At 37.5% G+C, this 2,653-nt stretch overlaps 1 protein-coding gene across 2 annotated transcripts in view; it reads left to right on the plus strand.

The window, feature by feature from the left end:
* Coq3 (coenzyme Q3, methyltransferase) overlaps positions 1 to 2,653 on the plus strand; it is a 51,948-nt gene that overhangs the window by 16,517 nt on the left and 32,778 nt on the right. For both annotated transcript variants that reach the window (XM_023706163.1, XM_004645929.2), the window contains exon 3: positions 708 to 860. In XM_023706163.1, the coding sequence (XP_023561931.1) occupies positions 708 to 860 (153 nt within the window). The remainder of the gene's footprint in view (positions 1 to 707; positions 861 to 2,653) is intronic.

A 2,653-nucleotide genomic window follows, 5' to 3' on the forward strand; every position in this document is an offset into this window, starting at 1 on the left:
AAAAAAAAAAAAAAAAAAGAAAAGAAAAAAGACAGTTCATGCCTTTCTTACACAGTGCTTAGTGAGCAGGCAGATGTGACCAAATTGTCATGCAAGCCCACGAGGAAGTACAAAGTTGTACAGGAGTTAAAATAGGGGAGCTATGACTTCCCCCTTACAAGGATGAAGGAAGAATTTGTAGATAACAGGTATTTCATTCAAACTAAGATCTAAAGGGTGAGACAGCATGAATTAGGTATGTAGAGGATGAGAGAGGTGGAAAATATTAGAAGAATGTTCCAGAACATCTACACGGTGCCTGCAAAAGGGCAAGCATGGGCAGTTTGAAGAACTGAGAGAAGGCCTGGGTGGCTGGTATGGGGAGCATGAGGCCAGGATGGACAGGTGAGTTTGGAGATCAAGGAAGTTGGGGATTAAATAATTCTGAGCTTTATAAGCCATGCAAAGGACGTTAGTCTTTATTATTAACATTAGATATGATCCAGAAGGTTAAACATTGTTTTTAGTTGTAACTTACTTTAAAAAGCAAATTGGTTTTGTTTGAACAATGTGATTATAAGAAAGCCTGTTTTTTATTAATAGCATAGACCTTGAACAGTTATGTACTTAGGAGCAAATAACTTATAAATGAGAATATTTTCATGTACCATATATGCTATTTTACATTTGTAGAAACTTTAGTATTTGTGTGCTCTTTGTTTCCTTAGGCCGCCTTGGACACAGCCGTACAGCTCTTCACGCACCACAGTTGACAGCAGTGAGGTCAAAACTTTCCTGGCCCTGGCTCACAAGTGGTGGGATGAGGAGGGCGTATATGCACCACTTCATTCTATGAATGACCTGAGGGTGCCATTTATTAGGTAACATTCCAGTGGCTCTTTTTTTTTTCTTTTTAAAAGTTTATTGGTATATTTAGATATATATAATAATCACATTCATCTTAAGTAATTTGTACCTATATATGATATGACTTTAAAATTCAATTTCATTTTAAGGGTAAAAACAAAAACAGACAGCAAAAATACAGAAGCAGAGTAACATACAGCAATACATATGGTACATAATACATAATACATGATATATCTTGATTCCTTTTTTCCCATTTTCTTCCCCTCCCTTCAGACTTTCCTCTTCTTGGTCATAAAAGCTTTGTTTGCATTTTTTCTATTCTTTTTTCTTTATCCCTTCTTTCTGTTCCCCCTCCCACTCCCTTGTTCCCCTTATCATTTGAACATTTTCTTCCCATTTCCAAATATCTAGTATATATTTGGGTCCTTATTTTTGCACTTTTGGTTTCTCACACCAGAAAAACAACATGGCATTTAAATATGTGTGTCTAATTTTATTGCACTTAAAACTGTGGTCTCAAAGTGCATCCACTTACCTAAAAATGTCTCAAGTTTATCCTCTTATGGCAGAGTATTAAAAATTCCAGTGGATCTTTTAAAGAACTCATTCTCTGTTTATACTTAGGTTCAAAATGCTGCATTTTAAGTTTTCTGTGGAAATTAGGGAGGATCTCTTCTGTGCTCACTGTTTAAATGAATAATTTTTAGTAAGATTACCTGGTATCCAGGCTGTTTTCATAACATACATAGCTTGAATCATTATTGGGCATTTCAGGTTAATTAGAATTGAATTGTCATGAAAGGAAACTAAGGCTCTATGTCATCAAGGCCATGTGTACGTATTTACCTGCTGCAGCCCTATTGCCCTGTAGGCAACTCAGATAAAAATTTTATACCACTGAGAAAGTTGATTCAACAAGTATTTTTTGAGAGCTCATCTTCTAAAGGGCTCTGGGGCAAGACTCTGAAAGCTACTAAGATGAATGGAATAATCTGTTTTCTGTGTCAGATAAGGACAAGAGTTCATTAGGCTTGCATTTAAGAAAATATTCTGTACATTTATTTATTCATCAAGCATTTCTGAGTAGCTGGTATGGGAAAGCCACTGTAATTGACACAGAATATCATGCTCAAACCCTACTCTTAAGGAAGTTTCTGATTGGGTTTTGTTGGTGCATGCAGAATCAGTAGAACAAAGAAATATTGACATCTTTTTAGTGTCACTGAATTTGTGGATTACTGAAACACCATCTCAGTTACTTTTCTCTCATTTCTGGGACAAAATACCTGACACTCAAAATTAAGGCAGAAAAGGTTTATGTAGCTCACAGTTTGTGGAGGTTTCAGTCCATACTCAGCTGGCTCCAAGGCAGGGTGGCACATGGCAGAGGGCAACAGTTCATGACAGCAAAAAACAGAAAAGCAGCAAGAGGAAAAAGGCAGGAACAGTGGCAGCAGCAGTGGTAGCAGAGGCAAGCTTCTCTCCCTTCCTTAAACTGCATTCAGTCTATCCACCCCAGGGCAGATGTAGCATTTATACCCATAATCCCAGCATTGGATTATGAATTAATCACAAACTCTAGAAGCCCACCTCAATGACTGCATGAGGCTCTGGGGAATATCTAGACACAAACCATAACATACTGCCCCTAGTCCCACAAAGACTTGTATATCCCTTTTGAAAAAGGCATTTGTCTATCTCTGAGAGTTGCAAAAGTCTTAACAGTTTCAGCATTGCTGAAAAGTCCAAATTCCAAGTCTCCTCCAAGATCTAAGGCAAACTTAACTGTGAGCCCCTGTACAAA

Source organism: Octodon degus, unplaced genomic scaffold (genome assembly GCF_000260255.1).
Source record: "Octodon degus isolate 3935 unplaced genomic scaffold, OctDeg1.0 scaffold00244, whole genome shotgun sequence".
In the NCBI taxonomy this organism is placed as follows: Eukaryota; Metazoa; Chordata; class Mammalia; order Rodentia; family Octodontidae; genus Octodon; species Octodon degus.